General features: G+C 43.0%; 1 protein-coding gene across 1 annotated transcript; it reads left to right on the top strand.

Annotated features, from left to right (window-relative positions):
* Positions 1 to 565: 565 nt before the first annotated feature.
* Positions 566 to 15,377, top strand: PDCD2L (programmed cell death 2 like). Its single transcript, XM_006095969.3, has 7 exons — positions 566 to 708; positions 812 to 978; positions 1,081 to 1,141; positions 2,781 to 3,154; positions 3,968 to 4,078; positions 9,202 to 9,350; positions 15,201 to 15,377. Exons 1-7 carry the CDS (start codon positions 601 to 603, stop codon positions 15,329 to 15,331), a joined length of 1,101 nt encoding a protein of 366 aa, XP_006096031.1. The 5' UTR covers positions 566 to 600; the 3' UTR covers positions 15,332 to 15,377.
* Positions 15,378 to 22,719: the final 7,342 nt, after the last annotated feature.

The raw sequence follows: 22,719 nt of genomic DNA, 5'->3' as shown, positions 1-22,719 counted from the left end.
AATCCTGGCAATCAGTGGTCTGATTCCTTTATCTTTAAAGTTCACCTTTTCCAGAATGCGGCCTTTTGTGTCTGGCTTCTTGCACTTAGCATGTTTTTGAAGTTCACCTAAGGTTGTGCATTTAAAAAACTGTATTATGGAAAACTTCAAACTATAACAGTATAGAAAACCTCCATGTACCTGACACCCAATTTCAATAATTACCACCTCATGACCTTATTTCATCTACCCCATCATCATGCTTTGGCAAGTCTCATACATCCTTTCATCTATAAGCATTTTTATGTGTATCTCTAAAAATTATGGACTTTGTTTTTTCTTGTTAACCATAATACTATTACCTCGCTTATTTCAGGTAAAACTTTATGGCAACACTACTTCATAAGTGTGCGTACTTCCTACTGCAATGCACTTGGAGGCACACAAGTGCCTGGGGCTCCGATTCTGAGCCCAGCAGAGCAGCAGCCGGCAACTGGGCTCCCACCTCAGAGGCCCTCAAGGGGGCGGGGCCGGCTCGCGGAGGCAGGAGGTGCGCGTGCGCAGCGGGGCGCACCGTCTGGGCGGCCGTAGTTCGTCTGTTCACGTGGGTCCCCTGTCGTCATGGCTGCCGTTCGGAAGCCAGTACTGCTCGGTCTTCCGGACGCAGCGGTGCATGGCTGCCCCACAGGGCCAGGCGCCTGGACAGCTAGCAAGCTGGGCGGCCTTCCGGTGAGATGGGGCGCCGGAGTCGGGTCGGCGGGTGCTAGTGCGGAGTGAGGGGTGGGCTGGGTCCCGGGCGCTGTCCGGGTCTGAGCGCCGCCCCCGCCCTCAGGACGCCCTGCCCGCGGTAGCAGCGCCGAGGCCAGTGTGTGAACATTGCAGGCAGCCGCTTGCCCTGGTCGTGCAGGTGTACTGCCCGCTGGAAGGCTCCTCGTTCCATCGGCTACTGCACGTGTTCGCTTGCCCCAGCCCCGGGTGCGGCGGCGGCGGGGCGCGCAGGTAGGTGGCAGGTGCTGGGGCCGCCCCGGCGCACCGGGCTGGGTGGGCAGCCGGCCGGCGGTCGGGAGTGGGGCCCTCACCGCAGTTATCTTTACCCTGAAGCTGGCAGGTGTTCCGTTCCCAGTTCCTGCAGATGCGAGAGAAAGAAGTGCCGGACACTCAGGTAAAGCGGTTGTGCATGTTAGGATTTGCTGTGACTTCAGGGTATTTTATAGAATATCGTTTAAGACAAACTTTAAGACAAACATTTAATGTTATTCCCAAACTTTTGCTACTTTAATTCCTACTGGTGATATATCAAAGTTTAATTCTTTAATATATGTTTATTGATTTCAGAGGGGAGATAGAAACATCAATGATGAGAGAGAATCATGCCTCCTACTGGGGATCGAGCCTGCAACCCGGGCATGTGCCCTTGACTGGAATGGAACCCGGGACCCTTCAGTCCACAGGCCAATGCTCTATCCACTGAGCCAAGCCGGCTAGGGGCATTTGGAATGTTGTTTGCTCTTTTCTGAACCATAAAATGCTATTTCTTTAAGGTTTTGTTAGTTGTTTCTTTTTTAAAAATATATTTTATTGATTATTTTTAGAGAGGAAGGGAAAGGGATAGAGAGTTAGAAACATTGATGAGAGAGAAACATCGATCAGCTGCCTCCTGCACACCCCCTAGTGGGGATGTGCCCCGAAACCAAGGTACATGCCCTTGACTGAAATCGAACCTGGGACCTTTCAGTCAGCAAGCCTACGCTCTAGCCGCTGAGCCAAACCAGTCAGGGCTAGTTGTTTCTTTTAATATACACTGAAGGTCTTGAGGCACATAGCTTACTGATTTTTTTTGTTTGGGAAAAAGTATGAGTATATACATATACATGGTTGTATGTAATACATATATGTGTTTATAATAAATATTCTTACTGTGATATGTATATATGTATATAACTCATTTAATAAGACAAACACTGAATTTAATAATCTAAAAGTCAGGCAAATTGGTAGCAGCAGAACAAATTTCAGCCTCCCTTTGCCTATAAATATTGCCAGAGAGAGAGAGAGAGAGAGAGTTCTTAATATGTGCCAAGCACAGTACTAGCAATACTGGGGATAAAAAGATGACTGTGGTGTCTGCCTATATTTGCAGGGTTCAATTGCAGATAATAGACAAGCAATTTGACTTTTTAAAGGTGAGACTTAAAATTAGATTTTTGCTAACGTACTGGACAGGCTGGAGAAGGCAACTCCAGGAATGACCTCCAGAATGACACCTCAGGACTGGTCTGTGAGGGAGCTGCTAGGCTACCTCTGCCGCCGTCAGGAAGCTGAGGTGTGGGCTCGTGAACTGGTAGTTGACCTGTTCAGAACTGTTGACTCCAGAGCCATGCTCTCTCTCCATCTGCAGACTTTTGCTTCATGGCCTCTCAAGTTTGTCTTTCTCTCTGGTGGACCTGATTAGCAGACCCCTGATCATATTTGGACCCCTAGCTGCTAAGGAGTCTGGGAAATGTAATTCTTTTCTGCTAGATTCTGCAATACATGAAGCACAACCGAAAGAGTGTGGAACAGGTGGTTGAACAAGGCACTGTCCTGCATCTGCCATACTGCCCCTAAAGAGGAAAGACACTATCTGCCACCTCCAGCATGCTTTTGAGTAAATGGGGTCCATGAAGTGAATCAGATTGTGCTAGAAGGGAAGTGGCTGCGTGAAGCCTGCCTCCGAGAGGTGAAGGGATGAGTGGCTGAAGCCAGGGGAATAGGTGAGATCACCCAGGTGTGTGGACCTCATTCACTGGATGTTCTTCCAGAAACAGGAAAACGGCCTTGCAGCTGAGGAGTGGTGTGAGGGTGCGGATGACTGGGGAGGTGACAATGAGGAGGCGCCTTCACCACAGCGTACCTTGGGTTTTGGAAAGGATTCGAACAGTGCCAAGGACACAGACTGGACTGCCCAGCTCCAAGACCTCCGCCTTCAGGAAACTCACACGAATGCTGCTCTTCCTGTGCCTCCTGGGGAAGGGATGGCCTTGCCTCCTGTGGTGCCACAGTTCCTGCCCCACTACATCTGTGTGGTAGATGAGGATGATTACAGAGACGTTGTCAGTCTAGATCATGCGCATAGTCTTCTCAGGGAATATCAACAACGAGAAGGAATTGATATGGAACAGTTGCTTTCCCAAAGGTGAGAGTGTGTGCAGCTGAGGTTAAGAGGTGACTTGATCAGAAAGCTGCCACAGTAGATACCCTTTGGTTTTACCCTAATACATGGGAGAACTTTTTGTCTGTGTAAGACCTTTTTGCTTCAATTTCTTGAGTTAGCTTGAAAACAGAAGTTAGGGATGCCAACTACTTACAGAAGATGTGTTCACTATCTCTCTTGTTTTCTCTTTCTAAATGTATAGCTGAGACAGGTAAGTTAGAAAATGCTATTTGTGCCCTGACCAGTGTGGTTCAGTTGGATGACCCTCTGTTCTGACATGTAAAATGGAAGTGACTTTGATAAATATTGTCTTATCATCGGATGGTTTTGGGAGTCAAGTGAGAGAGTAGGTCTTGGAGGGCTATGTAAACCAAAGCCCTCTAAAGACGTAAGCATGATTATTTTGCTGTTATAATTACAACAAGATATTTGGAGAGATGACCTGGTTCTGTACCAGAGCTCTTTCATTCATAAGCTTTTTCAGAATAATTTTGGGTTGCATAAAGACGTGTTGGTGTTTGAAAATAATCCAAATGGAGAAAGAAATGGCAGGAGTCATTGGGCACAGTGACTCTTCACATTGCAAACCATTATTCCAGAGTTGAAAATGGTTAGGGAGCAGGGCATGGGAAAAGGGTGGGCAAGGGGATTACTGTTATACATTATAATGTATTAAATTGTTTGCATATTTTAACTTTGGTAAAAAGATTTTTTTTAATTACCTTGTTTGCTCTTCTAAATACTATAATTCTCTAGATATAGATACTCAAAACTATTTTCTGATTCTCTTTTTAGTCTTCCTAGTGATGGTAATGAAAAATATGAGAAGACCATAATTAAAAGTGGAGATAAGATATTTTACAAATTCATGAAGAGAATTTCTGCTTGTCAGGAGCAGATTTTGAGGTAAAGGTACAATTTTCTTTTATTGTTTCTCTTGATATGTTAGTTTGGAAAACACAGGAAAGTAAAGTGAGAAAACCAGTATGCCTAAAACTGAAGCTAAGATTTTAGTATATTACATTCACTTATTTTTTTATGCATTTGGATGCATGGATGCAGGTAGGTATTGTGTATTTTTTAAAAATATAATTGGGCCCTGGTCGGTTTGGCTCTGTGGATAGAGCGTCGACCTGCGGACTCAAGGGTTGGGATCCTAGTATTAATAATTTTTCTTTTCAATAAACATTCATTGGTATTGAACGGTTGTTGTATATTAAAAATTCTTCAAAATGAGGGGAAAACCAAGATGGCGGCATAGGTAAACACCGGAGTTTGCTGCCTTGAACAACCATTTCAAAAATACAACTAAAAGACGGAACGGACATCACCCAGAACCACAGGAAGGCTGGCTGAGGAGGGACTCTTCAACTAGAAGGAAAAACAACAGCATTACGAGGCTTAGAGGAGGCGCAGTGTGGAAAATTTAAAGGTACGGTGGTGCGGCAGTGCGCGCGCAAAGCGGGCTGGTGGCTGAGGGCGCGGTTGACGTTTTCACTCAGGAGTGAGTCTCAGACTCTGGGCTACAGATCCAGGCGAGTCTCTAGGGACCCAGACTCAAACGGAAGAAGCGGGACTGTCTGGCTACGGCCCCTCCGAGGTTTGCAGCGATTACTGGGACAGAGAGGCAGAGCCCTTGGGGACGGACTGAGAGCGGCCATAGCGGCTCCCTCCCCCCGCCCTGTTGAGCCCGCCCCGCCCAGGCACTGCGCACAGACATTTGCCGATCGCCTCAGGCAAGGGCAGGACTAGCGCCTCCCCAGAATCCTACAGCCAGTCGGTCTGCTGGTCAAATCCCTCTAGTGTTAACTACAACAATTAAGGCTTGGCTAGAACAAGACTGCGCACAGAGACCACAAGGGGGTGCACCAAGAAAGCATAAAAGATGCGGAGACAAAAAAACATGACAGAAATGGAGGATATGGAGCTAAGAATCGCAATTTTGAGGGCTTGCAATAAACTTGAGCAGAGCCTCACGAAAACTAATGAGACCCTCGATGCTACGATAAAGAAATTAGAAAGTAAGCATACACGGACGGAAATAAAGAATATTATACCCAATAGCAGACCAGAGGAGCACAAGAATCAAACCAAAGATTTGAAATTCGAAGAAGCAAAAAACACCCAACTGGAAAAGCAAAATGAAAAAAGAATCCGAAAGTGTGAAGATAGTGTAAGGAGCCTCTGGGACAGCTTCAAGTGGACTAATATCAGAATTATAGGAGTGCCAGAAGATGAGAGACAGCAAGATATTGAAAACCTATTTGAAGAAATAATGGCAGAAAACTTCCCCCACCTGGTGAAAGAAATGGACTTACAGGTCCAAGAAGCGCAGAGAACCCCAAACAAAAGGAATCCAAAGAGGACCACACCAAGACACATCATAATTAAAATGCCAAGAGCAAAAGACAAAGAGAGAATCTTAAAAGCAGCAAGAGAAAGAGACACAATTACCTACAAGGGAATACCCATACGACTGTCAGCTGATTTCTCAACAGAAACTTTGCAGGCCAGAAGGGAATGGCAAGAAATATTCAAAGTGCTGAATACCAAGAACCTACAACCAAGACTACTTTATCCAGCAAAGCTATCATTCAGAATTGAAGGTCAGATAAAGAGCTTCACAGATAAGGAAAAGCTAAAGGAGTTCATCACCACCAAACCAGTATTATACGAAATACTGAAAGGTATCCTTTAAGAAGAGGAAGAAGAAAAAGGTAAAGATACAAATTGTGAACAACAAACATGCATCTATCAACAAGTGAATCTAAGAATCAAGTGAATAAATAATCTGATGTACAGAATGAACTGGTGATTACAATGAATCAGGGACATAGAAAGGGAATGGACTGACTATTCTTGGGGGGGGAAGGGGAATGGGAGATTCGGGAAGAGACTGGACAAAAATCGTGCACCTATGGATGAGGACAGTGGGTGGGGAGTGAGGGCGGAGGGTGGGGTGGGAACTGGAAGGAGGGGAGTTATGTGGGGGGGGAAGAGGAACAAATGTAATCTGAACAATAAAAATTTAATTAAAAAAAAAAAATTCTTCAAAATGTTTTTTTCTGCTTTTTCTTAAACTAAATTTTTAATAGGTACTGTATTCCTAAGTCTCAAATATAAAAATGTGTACATAAGCATATATGTGTAAATATAATGATTCCTTTCTTGCCATCCACAGTCTACTGAGGTACCCACTGTTGTTAGTTTCCTATGTGTGCTTATAGTTTCTTTATGCATGTATAAACAAATATAATGGTTATGTATTACTTTTTTTTTTTTTTTTTTACACAAAAGGATGCATTTGAGGCAGATTCTGGACCTTGCTTTTTTCACTCTACATTGTATCTAGGAGTACTGTATTTTTGTAGTACATTGAGAATTTTGTTTTAAGAAAAGCTTTATAGTACTGTGTAGTCCCTTGTCAGTATTTCTTGGACATTTAATGTTATTCCCAAACTTTTGCTACTTTAATTCCTACTGGTGATATATCAAAGTTTAATTCTTACTGGCAGTCTATAGTGTCTGTTTTCCTATAGTCTTACCAATAGTGTGAGCTTCATGCTTTTGTATTTCTACCAATTCAAGGTAAAAGGGCATCTTGGTATAATTTTACTTTCTAAAAAAATTTTTTTTTTACATCTTTCTCTATGTTTTTGAATCATTTCTATCTACTCATATCCTTTACTCATGTTCCCATAAGTTCTTAGTCCTTTTGATTTTCAGGAACTCTTATCTAGGGTATCCCCAAAAATGTATATATGCACTTTGAATAATTATAAGGGCAGTGTTTATTAAAATACGTCTCATTTTCAAAATTGTGCTATCAGGTCTAGCCAGTTTGGCTCAGTAGGTAGAGCATCGGCCTACAGACTGAAAGGTCCCAGGTTCAGTTCTGGTCAAGGGCACATGTCTGAGTTGCGGGCTCCATCCCCAGTGGGGGGCGTGCAGGAGGCAGCCAATCAATGATTCTCATCATTGATGTTTCTAACTCTCCCTCTCCCTTCCTCTCTAAAATCAATAAAACATAAAATTTTTTAAATTGTGCTATCAGCTGTTACAGTGTGTATATATTTTTGGGGGGACACCCTGTATTACAGAGATTAGCCTTTATTATTATGATTAATTTTCTTGATTTGTTATTTGATTTTGCTTATAGATATATCATTGGGTATTTAAGTGTTCCCATCCAATTTGTTTCAGTTTTGCACAGTTTAGTGCTGCATTACTGAAATCAGAAAAAATACATGTAAAAATCCTCTATATTTTCTATATATAAAAAAGCCTAATATGCAAAGTGTCCCCTTGGGAGTTCGATCGGGATACTGGGCGTTCGATCGCTCACTATGACGTGCTAACCACCAGGGGGTGGCGTGGAATGAAGGAAGGCCCCGGCAGCCGGGGAAGGGAGGCCCCGGCGGCAGCCAGAAGGCCCCGATCGACCCTGATAGCCAGCCAGGCCTAGGGACCCTACTTGTGCATGAATTTCATGCACCGGGCCACTAATAAATAAATAAAAACCTTATACCTGGCCAGTGTGGCTCAGTGGTTGATCATCGACCCAAGAACCAGGAGGTCACAGTTTGATTCAGGGTCGGCACATGCCCAGGTTTCCGGCCATCTTCAGTGGGGGGTGTACAGGAAGCTGCTGACAATTGATGTTTCTCTCTCTCCCTCTACCTTCCTCTCTCTGCAATCAATCTCTACTAATAAAAGGCCTGTGCTATGATGCTGTAATGTGGAACGACCAAAGACTGGTCACCAGGAGGCTGTGTGCACAGCGAGGCGCACGCGGGTGGGTGGGGACTTGACTCTGAGTCCCACGTCCCGCCCGGCACGGTGGGAGTCAGTCTGGGTCCCACCAGTGCAGCAGGTCTGGGTCTTGCACGATATCGCGCACTGGGCCTCTAGTAAAAACATATTCTTAAAAAATAAATAAAAGCCTTAAAAAAATGAATTCTAGTTCCTCCACATCCTTGCCAGTACTTCATATGGTCAGTGTTTAATTTTAGCCATATTAGATGATGTGTAGTAGTAGGAGGAGGAGTATTTCCTTGTGGTTTTAATTTGTATTTCCTTAACAACTAATGATGCTGAATATCTTTTCAAGTGTTTGTTTTCCACCTGTATCTGTCATCTTTAGGAAAGTATCAGTTCAGATCTTTCCACCATATTTCTATTGGGTCATTTATTTTTTTGTTGTTGAACTGTAGGAATTCCTCATATTTTCAGGATATGAGTTCTTTTTGAGGTTATATACATTTCAAATATTTTCTCCCTTTCTGTGGCTTGCCTTTCATTTTATTAATAGGGTCTTTTTAGGCAAAGTTTTAAATTTTGATCGAGTCCAACTTAACAGTTTGGGTTTTGTTTTTTTAAAAAATATATTTTATTGATTTTTTACAGAGAGGAAGGGAGAGGGATAGAGAGTTAGAAACATCGATGAGAGAGAAACATCGATCAGCTGCCTCCTGCACACCTTCTACTGGGGATGTGCCCGCAACCAAGGTACATGCCCTTGACCGGAATCGAACCTGGGACCCTTCAGTCCGCAGGCCGATGCTCTATCCACTGAGCCAAACCGGTTAGGGCTGGATTAAATTTTTCTGCTTCTTTGCATATCTAATAACTTTTTTTAAAAAATTGTTTACCAGAAATTATATGTTGAAGAAAGGTAGTTACTAAAGTAAATATTTACTCCTTAGAAGGGCATGCCAGTAGTGAGGAGGTCTGATTCCACTTAATTTGCAGTTGAGCTGAATCTGGGCTTTGTGGCATTTTCACTTAGATTCAGTTCCACATTGGCTTTTGTGCCTTCATCCAAACTTTGAATCAAGTATTGATAAAACTTCAGATATCTTGCCATGCTTTACAGGCTTGCTGCTGGTGTTGTGAACCTGTGGATTTTCTTTTTCTCTGGCTTAGGCCTGGTACTCTGCAAGAAAGAAACAGTTTGCAAAGTGAGCTCTTAGATGTTGCAATGTGACTTGTACTGGTCCTGACTCCGTGTTTTTTGTTTCGGTGCCTAGGTATTCCTGGAGTGGACAACCACTGTTTTTGACCTGCCCTACCTCAGAAGTCACTGAGCTCCCCGCCTGCAGCCACTGCGGAGGCCAAAGGACATTTGAGTTTCAGCTTATGCCAGCACTGGTCAGCATGCTAAGAAGTGCTAATTTAGGTAATAAGCCCTTTATTAATTTGACTTTGTGGATTTATGACACTAAATTGGAATTATTTTTAAATAAAAGACTATTTTGTTTTACTTATTAATAGAATATAAGCATATTACAGAAAATTTGGGAAATTGAAATTATGGTAAGGAAATTTATAATTCAATCTAATGAATGCACTGATAACAATTTAGTTGATTTAAGGCCACACTATTTTCTGTCCTTAAAATTACTTTCATCTCACCCTATCCGGTTTGGCTCAGTGGATAGAGCAGACTGAAGGGTCCTGGGTTTTATTCCGGTCAAGGGCACATGCCTGGATTTCGGGCTCAAACCCCAGTAAGGGGTGTGCAGGAGGCAGCCAATCAGTGTTGCTCTCTCATCATTGATGTTTCTCTCTCCCTCTCCCTCTCCCTTCCTCCTGAAATAAAGATATATTTTAAAAAATTTATTTTTATCTCATTATAATATAATAAAAATGTATTATTCTTTTACAAATTGCATTTACGTGATTATAGTTATTTTTATAAATTTTTAGAAAAAAATGAAAAGACCCTAGCTGGGTGGCTTAGTTGGTTGGAGTGTCGTCCCATACACCCAAATGTTGTGGGTTCGATTCCCTAGGGCATATACCTAGGTTGTGGTTCCATCCCAGGAGGTCACCCACAGGAAGCAACTGATAGATGTTTCTCATCATTGATGTGATGTCTCTCTCTCTCTCTCTCTCTCTCTCTCTCTTTCTCTCTCAAATCAATAATAATAAAAAAATGTCCTGTACAGGAGGCAGTCAAACAATGATTCTCTCTCATCATTGATGTTTCTATCTCTCTCTCCCTCTCCTTGCTCTCTGAAATCAATAAAAATATATTAAATCTTAAAAACAAAACAAAAAGAAGCCCTAGCCAGTCTGACTCAATGGATAGAGTGTCAGCCTGCAGACTGAAGGGTCCCAGGTTCAGTTCCAGTCAAGGGCACATACCTTGGTTGCAGGCTTCTCCCTGGCCCAGGTCCTGGTCAGGGCTCATGCAGGAGGCAACCTATTGTCTCTCACATCAATGTTTCCCTCTCTCTTCTCTCTTAAAAAAAAAAAAAGGAAAAAATCCACAGGTGAGGATTAAAAAAACAAAAAGAAGTAAAGGCCTTCCTAATGTCAGTTACTAGAGGGAACTTTTTCTTTTTCTTTTTTCTTTTTTTTTTTTTGCCCTCCGCTCCCACCCTCCCGCAGGAACTTTTCTTTTTTAATAGATTTTTAGAGAGAGAGAGAGACATCCGATGTGAATGTGAAAGTGAAACATTGCTTGGCTGCCTCCTACACACCCCTCACTGGGGATCACGCCCACAACCCAGTCACACGACCAGGAATTAAACCCAACAACCTTTCAGTGCACAGGATGACGCCCATCTAACTAACTGAGGCGCACTGGCCAGGGCTAGAAGAAACTTTTTTTATTGCAAGTTTATTTTCTTTTTTTTTTTTTTTTTTTTTTTTTTTTTTTTTTTTTTAAATATATTTTATTGATTTTTTACAGAGAGGAAGGGAGAGAGATAGATAGTTAGAAACATCGATGGGAGAGAAACATCGATCAGCTGCCTCCTGCACATCTCCCACTGGGGATGTGCCCGCAACCCAGGTACATGCCCTTGACCGGAATCGAACCTGGGACCCTTCAGTCCGCAGGCCGACGCTCTATCCACTGAGCCAAACCGGTCTCGGCGCAAGTTTATTTTCTTATACTTTCCTCTAAACATATTTTATGTCTATACACATGTAAAACAGTTTTTTGGACAAAAATAGGTATACTGTTTTATAGCCTCTCATTCTTTCTGATATACTAGGGTAATTTTTTCCATTTTAATATATTAGAATTTTTTGCAAATAGCTTTATTGAGATGTAATGGCATATAACAAAACTATATATTTTAAGTGTGCAGTCTGCTAAGTATTGACATATGTATACACATGAAATCATCACTACCAGTGTCAAAGTTATGAATGTGTTCATCACTCTCAGAAGTTTTCTCAAGCACTTTGTATCCTGTTTTACCCCTTCTATTAACCCAATTGACTTTTCATTATAGATTAGTTTGCATTTTCTAGAAATTTTATAAATGGAATCATTTACTTTTTGTTTGTTTATTTTTACTAATAATTACTTTGAGATACATCCATATATTGTATATCAATAGATCACACCTTTTTTTCTTTTTTTAATCCTCACCCAAGGATTTTTTTATTGATGTTTTACAGAGAGAGAGAGAGAGAGAAGCATTGCTGTGATAGAGACATATCAATCGGTTGTCTCCCCCACACATCCCAACCTGGCCGGGGATTGAACCTACAACTCAGGCACATGGCCTTGACCAGGAATCAAAAATGGGACCCTTTCGTGTGTGGGCAGACACTCCAACCACTGGGCCACACCAGCTAGAGCAATAGATCGCATCTTATAGTTGCTGATTACTATTTTATGGGTACATCACACTTTATTGATGGACATTTTTTTAATGTTAATGTGTTTCCACATGGGGCTATTACAAATAAAGATGTTATGAAGATTTACATGGACAGAGGCTTTAACTTTTTTTTTTTTAATATATTTTTATTGATTTCAGAGAGGAAGGAAAAGGGAGAGAGAGAGATGGAAACATCAATGATGAGACAGAATCACCAATCAGCTGCCTCCTGCACGCCCCCAACTGGGAATTGAGCCTGCAACCCGGGCACGTGCCCTTGACCGGAATCGAATCTGGGACCTTTCAGTTTGCAGTCCGATGCCTTATCCACTGAGTCAAACCAGCCAGGGCTGATTTTTTTTTTTAATATATTTTATTGATTTTTTACAGAGAGGAAGGGAGAGGGATAGAGAGTCAGAAACATCGATGAGAGAGAAACATCGACCATATGCCTCCTGCACACCTCCTACTGGGGATGTGCCCACAACCAAGGTACATGCCCTTGACCGGAATCGAACCTGGGACCTTTCAGTCTGCAGGCCGACGCTCAATCCACTGAGCCAAACTGGTTAGGGCAAGGGCTGATTTTTTTTAATAATAGTTTATTTTGTTGTTGTTAGGCTGTTTTTTATTATATTTTTTAATTTTTTTTATATATACTAGAGGCCCAGTGCATGAAATTCATGCACGGGTAGGGTCCCTAGGCCTGGGCAGTGATCAGGGCCGATCAGGGCCTTCAGGCTGCCGGCCGGAGCCTTCCTTCTTTCCATGCCACCTCCTGGTGGTCAGTGGACGTCATGGCGAGCAATCAAACTCCTGGTCTCCTGGTTGAACTCCCGAGGGGACACTTTGCATATTAGGATTTTATATAGAGAGATATTTTTTATTGATTTCAGAGAGGAAGGGAGAGGGAGAGAGAGAGAAACATCAATGATGAGAGAGAGTCATTGATCGGCTGCCTCCTGCGCGCCGCCTACTGGGGATTGAGCCCGCAACCCAGGCATGTGCCGTTGGCTGGAATCGAACCTGGGACCCTCCAGTCTGCAGGCCGACGCTCTACCTACTGAGCCAAACCAGCCAGGGCTATTTGTTTATTTTTTAAGGTTACTCAATTTATTGTAAATACTGAGTTTGTTTTTATTTTTTATTTTTTTAAATATATTTTGACTTTTTACAGAAAGGAAGAGAGAGGGATAGAGAGTTAGAAACATCAATGAGAGAGAAACATCCATCAGCTGCCTCCTGCACACCCCGCACTGGGGATGTGCCGGCAACCAAGGTAAATGCCCTTGACCAGAATCGAACCTGGGACCCTTGAGTCTGCAGGCCGACGCTCTATCCATTGAGCCAAACCAGTTAGGGCTGAGTTTGTTTTTTTTTTTTTTAATATATTTTATTGATTTTTTACAGAGAGGAAGGGAGAGAGATAGAGAGCTAGAAACATCGATGAGAGAGAAACATCGATCAGCTGCCTCCTGCACATCCCCCACCGGGGATGTGCCCGCAACCCAGGTACATGCCCTTGACCGGAATCGAACCTGGGACCCCCCAGTCCGCAGGCCGACGCTCTATCCACTGAGCCAAACCGGCTTCGGCTGAGTTTGTTTTTATATGTATCATCTTTTGTTATGCTTTATGTTTATCATACTTTTCATTTGCATTTTCCTTTTTTTGGTTTAACAAATCTTTATTGTTGAAAGTATTACATATACCCTCTTTTTTCCCCCATTGATCCCCGTCAGCCTGCCCCCAACCTCCAACCCCTGCCCCAGTCCACAGGCCGACGCTCTATCCACTGAGCCAAACCGGTTAGGGCGACGGCTAATTTTTTTAAATAATAGTTTATTTTGTTGTTGTTAGGCTGTTTTTTATTTTGTTTTTTAATTTTTTTTATATATATACTAGAGGCCCAGTGCATGAAATTCGGGGCCTTCATGTACACTACTCAGGTACTCAGTATCACTACTCAGGTACTCGGTATTTTATTTCTTTTTTTCTTTATATATTTATTGATTTCAGAGTGGAAGGGAAAGCGAGAAAGAGATAGAAACATCATTGATGAGAGAGAATCATTGATCAGCTGCCTTCTGCATGCCCCACACTGGGGATCGAGCCCGCAACCATGGCATATGCCCTGACCGGGAATCGAACCGTGACCTCCTGATTCATAGGTCAAAGTTCAGCCATGAGCCACACCGGCCAGGTGGTATTTTATTTCGTGTACTACCTTTTTTCCTAACCCTGTGGTTAATAGTTCTGAGGCTCCAGCCTTCTCCTGTCCTCTGCAAATGCTTTTGCACATGCTTGTTAGAAATTATTTCAAATACACGAGGTTATTTCCCCAAAATCAGCTCTATTTTGGTCTTCTGTCGTCTGGCTTTGATCATTTTCTTTCCATTAAACCTGTCTACATTTTTTCCCCTGGGCTGCTTCAAACCAGTTATCCACCTCATTCTGTTGTCCTGTCTTCCTTTTCTGATATTAGCAGGAGTTGTGTTGCTCATGTTTCCTTGGTACCATTCTTCATGGCTCCATTCACTGATACATTTCTATAACTCTTAGGATTTATTTTCTATTTTTTGCCTGAGTCCTTTCTTGGTGGTAGTGGGTTCTGTTGGAGTGATGTATTTTTAAATGTCAGATGGTCTAGACAGCTGTAATGAAGACTTGTTTCGATTTTCGTTTATTTTTAAATTATATTTTCCTGTTAAATCTGCTTTTTGTCATCAGTGGTCACTTAATGTAGGAAAGAGTGTGACTGTATTGTGAGTGAAAGTTAGTGAACACTGTTTTTGCTTTACGTAATTATTTTTTCAGCTTGTAAGTTGAAATCACTCCTTGTATCAGTTATCCTGATATTGAGCCATCTTTCTCCTTTCCTTCTATCATCATCTAATTAGTTAATCTCTTTGTTTGATGGTAAACACAGAACATGTGCCACCATCTGTTATAAGTATCTTACATGGACTAGTTTATTTATTTACTTACTTATTTATTTTAAATATTTTTATTGATTTTTTACAGAGAGGAAGGGAGAGGGATAGAGAGTTAGAAACATCGATCAGCTGCCTCCTGCACACCCACTACTGGGGATGTGCCCGAACCAAGGTACATGCCCTTGACCAGAATCGAATCTGAGACCCTTGAGTCCTCAGGCCGATGCTCTATCCACTGAGCCAAACCGGTTAGGGCTGGACTAGTTTATTTAATCCGCCTCACAACATTGTGATGAATCTAATCATTATTACACAGAGGTGAAGTCACTTGCTAAAAGTGGTAGAGCTGGAATACGAACCTAAAGTCTTGCTCCAGAGTGGACTCTATCCACTAAGCAAACTCAAATATTGAGTGTATCTCATAACAGTTGCTCTTTGCTGGGATCCTGACTTTGTTATATTTTTCAGGTCTTTCTGTGGAATTTGGAACAGTTCTAATTTACACATGTGAGAAGAGTTGCTGGCCTCAAAATCAGCAGACTCCCATGGAAGAAGTTTGCATTGTACAAGAAGACCCAGATGAATTATTATTTAAGTAGAATATTTCCATTTTTAATATAAATTCAAATAAATTTTAATGTCCAAGTTTGTGTTTTTACTTCATTTTGACTTACAAGCTATTCACTCTTGTTAAGTGTTGTCTCGCTTTTTGGCACCGTGCTGGGACTGAAGCGAGACTTAGAACCTCCTGGCTGTGGGCTGGTCTACCAGGATCAGTGGCCTTTCTCCACAGGGTAAGCTTGGAATGAGGCTCCTCTGTAACCCAGAGGGCAGCTGTTCCCTGCACAGCAGGCTGGTGGGCATTCTGGGAGGGTGAGCAGCTGAAGAGCCAGGAGCAGCCATCAGCCTCTAATTAGCCCTGCTGCCTCTGCCCCTCTCTGGACTCTTGCAGTCCCTGGATGCTGACAGATTAGCTGCTTCAGGCTCCCACACTGTGACACTAGCTGTTTATACTGCCTCATGTTCCCCACCTCAGGCTCCCTGCCCTCACCCATTTCTACTGTGGACGAAAAAGGGGCCACATACCAAACCCGACAAGCTCGGGAGGCTTGCATTGTGGGCTGTACAAACTCAGGGACTGAAAGTAACCATATATGGCAGTGATGGCGAACCTATGACACGCGTGTCAGAGGTGACACGCAAACTCATTTTTTTGGTTGATTTTTCTTTGTTAAATGGCATTTAAATATATAAAATAAATATCAAAAATATAAGTCTTTATTTTACTATGGTTACAAATATCAAAAAATTTCTGTATGTGACACGGCATCAGAGTTAAGTTAGGGTTTTTCAAAATGCTGACACGCCGAGCTCAAAAGGTTCACCATCACTGATATAGGGTGTTCTGAACATAAAAATTCCTAACAATCAGTCATGGTGGGTAGTCATGTTTTAGGCTTATAGCTTCCTTGACAAAGGTCCTTTTTTTTTACCTTAAGTAAGTCTGTCTATGTCTTTTCACATCTAAGGTAACACGCCTTTGAAATAGGAGTTATCTTTTCCAGACCCCTCAAGGCACAACTGCTGTACCAGAGCTCCAGACCACAGAACCTTCATTATCTTGTTCCCCGCATCCCATCTCTGTGCTATAAATGTTAGTTATTTACTCTCCTGTACCCACCAATGTAAAGGAAATAGGTTTCTTTATTTTGCCTTCTTATCCAACCCCAGAAATTTCTCAGTTTGCTTTTATCTTGACTTAATTTACCACCAGTGGATTTCATGTAACCCTCCTTATGTCTCCTCCTTTTATTCTGATATAAAATAAACTACAACCTCTGGAGCATTTTTTCAATCTGTTGATATTGCTTCCTATCACAGTTTGGCTCAACTAAACTCATAAAAATTTTCTGAAGGTTTTGATGTCTCTTGACACTACCTTCTGCCTGTGCAGCATCATAGGAAGGGGCCCTTACTGAATTCTGGACATTGTCCTTCCATCCAGCCATCCACTTTCCAAGTTCTCTTTCCATTCACTTTGTTATTGACCCCTTCCATTCTGCTAACCCTTGACAGCACTATGAAAACACTCCACCCGTTTGTACAGACCTGCTCTTTGCACAGATGAGGAATCTGGATATGAACAATTTGATTTGCAACTCCGGTAAATAACACATTAGGCCCAGAGTATCATGAGATGGGGTTTTCCTGGACAGTGCATGTCTGGTTAGAACCCCATCTGATACTTCCCCCTGGGGTGTGCTGTGCCAGCACGGCCAAGGGTGAACCTGAGGATGGGGCGGCGAAGGATTAAAGAAGACGGACTAAGAGAATACAGCTGGGCCTCCTCGGATCTTCCATGCCTGGATGAGGACACAGAAAGATCCAGCCTGCAAGCCGATGCTTTATTTTACATTCTCATTAAAACAAGGGTAGATTAACATGTATACAAATGTTCTTGTTTTGGCAACACTTGCTGCACCTCCCACAGCCCATTAGCTACTTAGGAAGGAATTAGGGAGGGCTACAAGGCCAGGCTTAGTTATGCTAGGAGAGCTCTGCCCTCCAGGCTGGGACTTGTTTGTGGCCCTGCCACAGGTCAGCCTGAGGCTTGACCTAGAGCCGCTCCCTACCTTGGGGCACTTGAGGGAAAGTGGCTGGCTGTGTACAAACTGAAGGTGCTGGTCAGTGAGGCTTCAGGCATGCTGGGTTTTGTTGGGGAAGACAATTTTCCCTTCTAGATACTTGTCTGAGACACCCCCAATGTAATAAAAGATTAACAGAAGAAAAACAAGTTTTAATAACATGTTATACCTCTTGTATATAAGGGAGAGACCCAGGAAAACTGAGTAACTCTCAGCAATGGTGCAAGCCATCATCCTAAAGACCTTGTTCAGCTAAAGAGAAAAATTATTGGGAAACAAGGAGGGAGCTAGTAATGAGCGGTTATTAGGCAGGAAACAAAGGTAGGGTTAGCTATTGTTAAGGCCGAAAGTATAGTGTAAACGCATGTAAATGTAAAACTGCATATTGCTGTGTAAGAACCTAGATCTTGAGAGACAAAGGCCAGCAAGGGCCCTGAGGAGTAGGATTAGGACTTTTTCGGTTGTTATTTCCTGCATTTATAACCTTGAATTTGGTGGGCAAGTATTTTACACTTTACATACTCACAGAGACACATTCAGAAAGAAAACCCAAGGCCCAGGGGAGGGAGAGGGAGGCAGGAGAGAAGCCAAGGAAGTGGCTCCCACTCACTGAGTATCTATAGATAGGAGTAAGTCCAGCATCTTTGGGGGGCCTCTGTTCTGTTTAGCTGCCAGGGTGTGGCCTTTGTGAGAGCCGCCCAATATAGGAAAGGGATATGAGCAATCCACTATGCAGGGATGCCCCTGACCCTGGTTGGGCACTCTGACACTTCTGCACCTCATGCTTCAGGGCAACAGCCTAAGTATTCCTCACAAATCAGCTTGGTGTATAGCCGGTGAACCAAGCAGTTGATTAGAAAGACCACAGAAGTCAAAAGCATTTTTTTCTGTTTTTTACCTTTACCTTTTTTCTTCTAATAATTTTTTAAATAAAGGAATGGCAAGGCACAGGCCAGGATTTTTTAAAATAAATTATATTTTTATTTTTATTGATTTCAGAGAGAGGAAGAAAAAGAGAGATAGAAACATCAATGATGAGAATCATTGACCAGCTGCCCCCTGCTAGGGATCGAGCCCACAACCTGGGCATATGCCCTGTCTGGGAATCAAACTGTGCCCTCCTGGTTCATGGGCCCATGTTTAACCACTGAGCAACACCGGCCAGGCTTTTCTTTTCTTTTTTTTAAAATATATTTTATTGATTTTTTACAGAGAGGAAGGGAGAAGGAAAGGGATACAGAGTTAGAAACATCGACGAGAGAGAAACATCAATTCAGCTGCCTCTTGCACGCCCCCTACTGGGGATGTGCCCGCAACCCAGGTACATGCCCTTGACTGCAATCGAACCTGGGACCCTTCAGTCCACAGGCCGATGCTCTATCCGCTGAGCCAAACCAGTTAGGGCCCAGCCAGGCTTTTCTAATAATTTTTAATTAAACATATTTTTCATATAATGTTGTGTAAAAATTTAAGGTGTACAATGTGTTGATTTGATACATTGATATATTGTATTATGATTGCCACTAGAGGCCCGGTGCACAAAAATTTGTGCACTGGGGGGGGGGGGGTCCCTCAGCCTGGCCTATGCCCTCCTGCAGTCTGGGACCCCTCGGAGGATGTCCACCTGCTGGCTTAGGCCCGCTCCCTGGGGGATCAGGCCCAAGCTGGCAGTTAGACATCCCTCTGGCAGCCTGGCAGCCCTCGGGGGCTGTCCACTTGCCAGCGGGGAGCAGGCCTAAGCTGTAGTCGGACATCCTTAGCGCTGCTGAGGAGGCGGGAGAAGCTCCCACCACCACCACTGTACTGGCAGCTGTCCGCCTGGCTTGTGGCTGAGCAGAGCTCCCCCTGTGGGAGTGCACTGACCACCAGGGGGCAGCTCCTTCATTGAGCATCTGCCCCCTGGTGGTCAGTGTGTGTCATAGTGACCAGTCATTCCCAGTCATTCTGCTGTTAGGGTCAGTTTGCATATTACCCTTTTATTATATAGGCTAGAGGCCTGGTGCACAGGTGGGGGCCGGCTGGTTTGCCCTGAGGGTGTCCCGGATCAGGGTGGGGGTCCTGCTGGGGTGCCTGGCCAGCCTGGGTGAGGGGCTGATGGGTGTTTGCAGGCGGGTCACACCCCCTTCAGGGTAGGGGTCCCCACTGGGGTGCCTGGCCAGCTTGGGTGAGGGGCTGATGGCTGTTTGCAGGCTTGTCACACCCCCTTCAGGGTGGGGGTCCCCACTGGGGTGCCTGGCCAGCCTGGGTGAGGGACTGATGGCTGTTTTCAGGCTGGTCAAGCCCCCCCAGTGGGGACCCTCACCCCATGGAGGTTTGGCCAGCCTGGGTGAGGGGCTGATGACTGTTTGCAGGCTGGCCACACCCCCTTTAGGGTGGGGGTCTCCACTGGGGTGCCTGGCCAGTCTGAGTGAGGGTCTGAGGGCCGTTTTCAGGCCGGCCAAACCCTCCACTGACGGAAGCTCCCAGCCTCTCCTTTTTTATTTATTTTTTTTATTCTGGGATTTATTTACATTTTTTAAAAAATATATTTTATTGATTTTTTTTTTTTTTTACAGAGAAGAAGGGAGAGGGATAGAGAGTTAGAAACATCGATGAGAGAGAAACATCGATCAGCTGCCTCCTGCACACTCCCCACTGGGGATGTGCTTGCAACCAAGGTACATGCTCTTGACCGGAATCGAACCCAGGACCTTTGAGTCCGAAGGCTGATGCTCTAGCCACTGAGCCAAACCAGTCAGGGCTATTTACATTTTATAATTGAAACTTTGTAGCCTTGAGAGGAGCTCAGAGCCGGCCAGAGCGGGCAGGAGGGAAGCCTTCTGCTCGCTCCAGCTCCGTGGCCATGGCAGGCTGAAAGCAGGTATCTAGAGTTTATTTACCTTCTATAATTGAAACTTTGTTGCTTTGAGTGGAGCTCAGAGCCAAGCCATGGCAAGCAGGAAGCTTGGCTTCCTCCATCATTGGGGCAACCAAGCCTCCTGCTTGCTCCAGCTCCGTGGCTGCCGGCCACCATCTTGGTTGGGTTAATTTGCATATAGTCGCTCTGATTGGCTGATGGGCGTGGCTTAAGGCATAGCGAAGGTATGGTCAATTTGCATGTTTGTCTTTTATTAGTGTAGATTGTAGTGATATGTAGTGCTTCTATCATGTTAGATAATTATCCTTTCTTTTCAGTGGTTGGATAATAATTTTTTCCTGGAGCTTGAGCATCTGGGAAATACACAAAACTTTAAAGAAGAAATAAAAATTATAATTCCACCACACTCATATGCTAAAATATTAACTGTGGTTTTCCTCTTGTGTTTTAATTGTCAAAGATTCAGAAATAGCCAAAGTAAAACCAATGAATCACTGAAGTAGTAATTAGTAAAAGTTTATTGTGCACACACCAAAAAGAAAGTTTGTAAACCAGGAACACTTGAACCAAAACATGGAATGAAGCTCGGGTATATTATTACAAAGAAGCTTATACAGTGAGAAAGCAGTATCTTCACAGTGATTGGTAATTAAACGAAATTAATGGCTAAACTGGTTTTGTCTGTTCAGGGGACCTCCAAGACTGATCTCTATTTGCTTTTGAGTTTAACAAATATATTTTCTGTTTTTTACAAAATTTAATCATACAAATGGTTTTGTATCTGTTTCATTTAACATTGAAACCATTTCCTCCAATAATATTTGCTCAGGACATAATTTGTATTGCTGCAAAGTATTTTTAAAAATATATATTTTATTGATTTTTTACAGAGAGGAAGGGAGAGGGATAGAGAGTTAGAAACATGGAGAGAGAAACATCGATCAGCTGCCTCCTGCACACCCCCTACCGGGGATGTGCCCACAACCAAGGTACATGCCTCCGACCGGAATCGAACCTGGGACCTTTCAGTCCGCAGGCCGACGCTCTATCCACTGAGCCAAACCGGTTAGGACCTGCAAAGTATTTTTTAAAAATATACATAAAAATAGAAACCTTTGCCAATTTTCATTCTTTTTTTCTCTTTCTTTTATTATTATTATTTTATTTTGTTGCCATTTGTTTTTTCTATTTTTTGTTCTTATGATGAACATGCATATAGCTAAATCTTTTTTTCCTCATTGATTTTTTGTTTTGTTAATCCTCACCTGAGGGAATTTTTCATTGATTTTTAGAGAGACTGGAAAGAAGGGGGAGACAGAGAGAGAAACATCAAAATGAGAGAGACACATTGATCGGTTGCCTCCCGAATGCACCCCAACTGGGGCTCGAGCCTGCAACTAAGGTACATGCCCTTGACTGGAATCGAACCCAAGACCCTTCAGTCTGCAGGCCAATTCTCTGTTCACTGAGCCAAACCAACTAGGACTCATTGATTTTTTAGAGAGAGACAGAGAAGGAGAGAGAAGGAGAGGGAGAGCAAAACATCAGAAGGCTGTTTCTTGTACACCCAATACTGTGTGTGCAGCTAGAAATCTGGGATGTGCCCTGACCAGGAATTAAACCAGAGACCTCCCTCTGCATGGGAGGAGGCTCAACCAACTGAACCACACTGGCCAGGACTAAATCTCTTTTTTAAAATTTTAAATCAGTGATAATTGTCATAGGACAAATTCTTTGAATTGGAATGAATGAGTCAAAAGCAATGCATAATTTTAGAGTTTTTGAATCATATTTTCAAATTATCCTAAAGAAAAAATATAACAGGCCAAGAATGGTGTTACTTATGCTAAACCCCACATCACCAAATTAGGTACTCTGCTTGATAAACTCTGTCATCTTATAAAGGAAAGTGACTTTGCAATAACCAACCCACTTTTTGCCTAGTATAACTTTCTTTTTCCTGCTCCCTTCTGCCTATAAAAGTCTTATTTTGTACAGCTCCTCAGAGCTCCTTTCTGTTAGATTGGGCCCTGCCTGATTTGAATTTATTTTTGCTCAAATAAACTCTTAAAGTTTTTAATATGCCTCAGTTTATCTTTAACATACTCTAGAAAAGCATTGCTGTGGCCATGCTTGTTTTCTTATTCTTTTTTTTTTTTGGTTAATCCTCACTCAAGGATATTTTTTCCATTGATTTTTAGAGGTAGTGGAAAGGAAGGGGAGAGAGAGAGAGAGAAAGAGAGAGAGAGAAACATCAATTGGTTGCCTCCCACACATGCCCAGACTGGAGCTGTGGTTTGAATCTGCAACCCAGGTATGTGCCCTTGACTGAGAACCAAACCTGTGAGAATCAAATCAGTGCACGGGCAGGTGCTATAACCACTGAGAACACCAGCCGGGGCTGTTTTCTTATTCTTTGACAAGTGTGATATACTTTTTCTTGCCGTTAAAAATTTTTTTTTCAATTCACATTAAAAAATTTTTT

Source organism: Myotis lucifugus, unplaced genomic scaffold (genome assembly GCF_000147115.1).
Source record: "Myotis lucifugus unplaced genomic scaffold, Myoluc2.0 scaffold_164, whole genome shotgun sequence".
Lineage (NCBI taxonomy): Eukaryota > Metazoa > Chordata > Mammalia > Chiroptera > Vespertilionidae > Myotis > Myotis lucifugus.
This window is presented reverse-complemented; position numbering and strand designations above follow the sequence as displayed.